Source organism: Apteryx rowi, unplaced genomic scaffold (assembly GCF_003343035.1).
Source record: "Apteryx rowi isolate R43461 unplaced genomic scaffold, aptRow1 scaffold_93, whole genome shotgun sequence".
In the NCBI taxonomy this organism is placed as follows: domain Eukaryota; kingdom Metazoa; phylum Chordata; class Aves; order Apterygiformes; family Apterygidae; genus Apteryx; species Apteryx rowi.
The window spans coordinates 83902-84496 of NW_020451238.1; the positions used below are offsets into that span (position 1 = coordinate 83902).

General features: G+C 66.7%; 1 protein-coding gene across 1 annotated transcript in view; it reads right to left on the reverse strand.

The window, feature by feature from the left end:
• The window catches only part of DGCR2 (DiGeorge syndrome critical region gene 2), a 52970-nt gene extending 52375 nt beyond the window's left edge, over positions 1 to 595 (reverse strand). Inside the window, exon 1 of the mRNA XM_026091862.1 lies at positions 562 to 595. Coding sequence (XP_025947647.1) covers positions 562 to 595 — 34 coding nt within the window. The remainder of the gene's footprint in view (positions 1 to 561) is intronic.

A 595-nucleotide genomic window follows, 5' to 3' on the forward strand; every position in this document is an offset into this window, starting at 1 on the left:
TGGCCGCGGGCGCCCGGGCGCCGCCGCTGCCCGCCCGCCCGCCCGCCCCGGCACCGGCTTTCGGGGCGTGAAGCAGTGAGGGAGCCCCCCCGGAAAGCCGCGAGTGGGGAAACGACAGCCGGGCCCGCGGAAGCCCCCAGGGCGGCCTCCACCGGTCACCCCCGTCCCCACTGGGGCGGCCTCGATCCGTCACCTCTGTCCCCACTGGGACGGCCTCCACCGGTCACCTCTGTCCTCACCAGAATGGCCTTGACTGGTCACCTCCATCCCCATAGCTTCCACTGGTTACCGCCGTCCCCAGCCAGGGCCGTGATTCCCCGTTCCCTCCATGCCCACCAGGAGGGCCTTTCCCCATCACCACCATCTCCACCAGGATGGCCTTGACCAGTCAACTCTGTCCCCACCAGGGCAGCCTTGACAGGTCACCTCCATCCCAGCTGGGATGACCTTTCCTGGTCACAACCATCCCCTCCAGGAAGGCCTTAACAAGTCATCTCCATCCCCTCTGGTCAGGTCTCATCCCAACACCTCTGTTCCCCCGGCATAGTCCTTCTTGGTCACCTCCATCCTCGGCAGGATGGTCTTTCCTCACCAT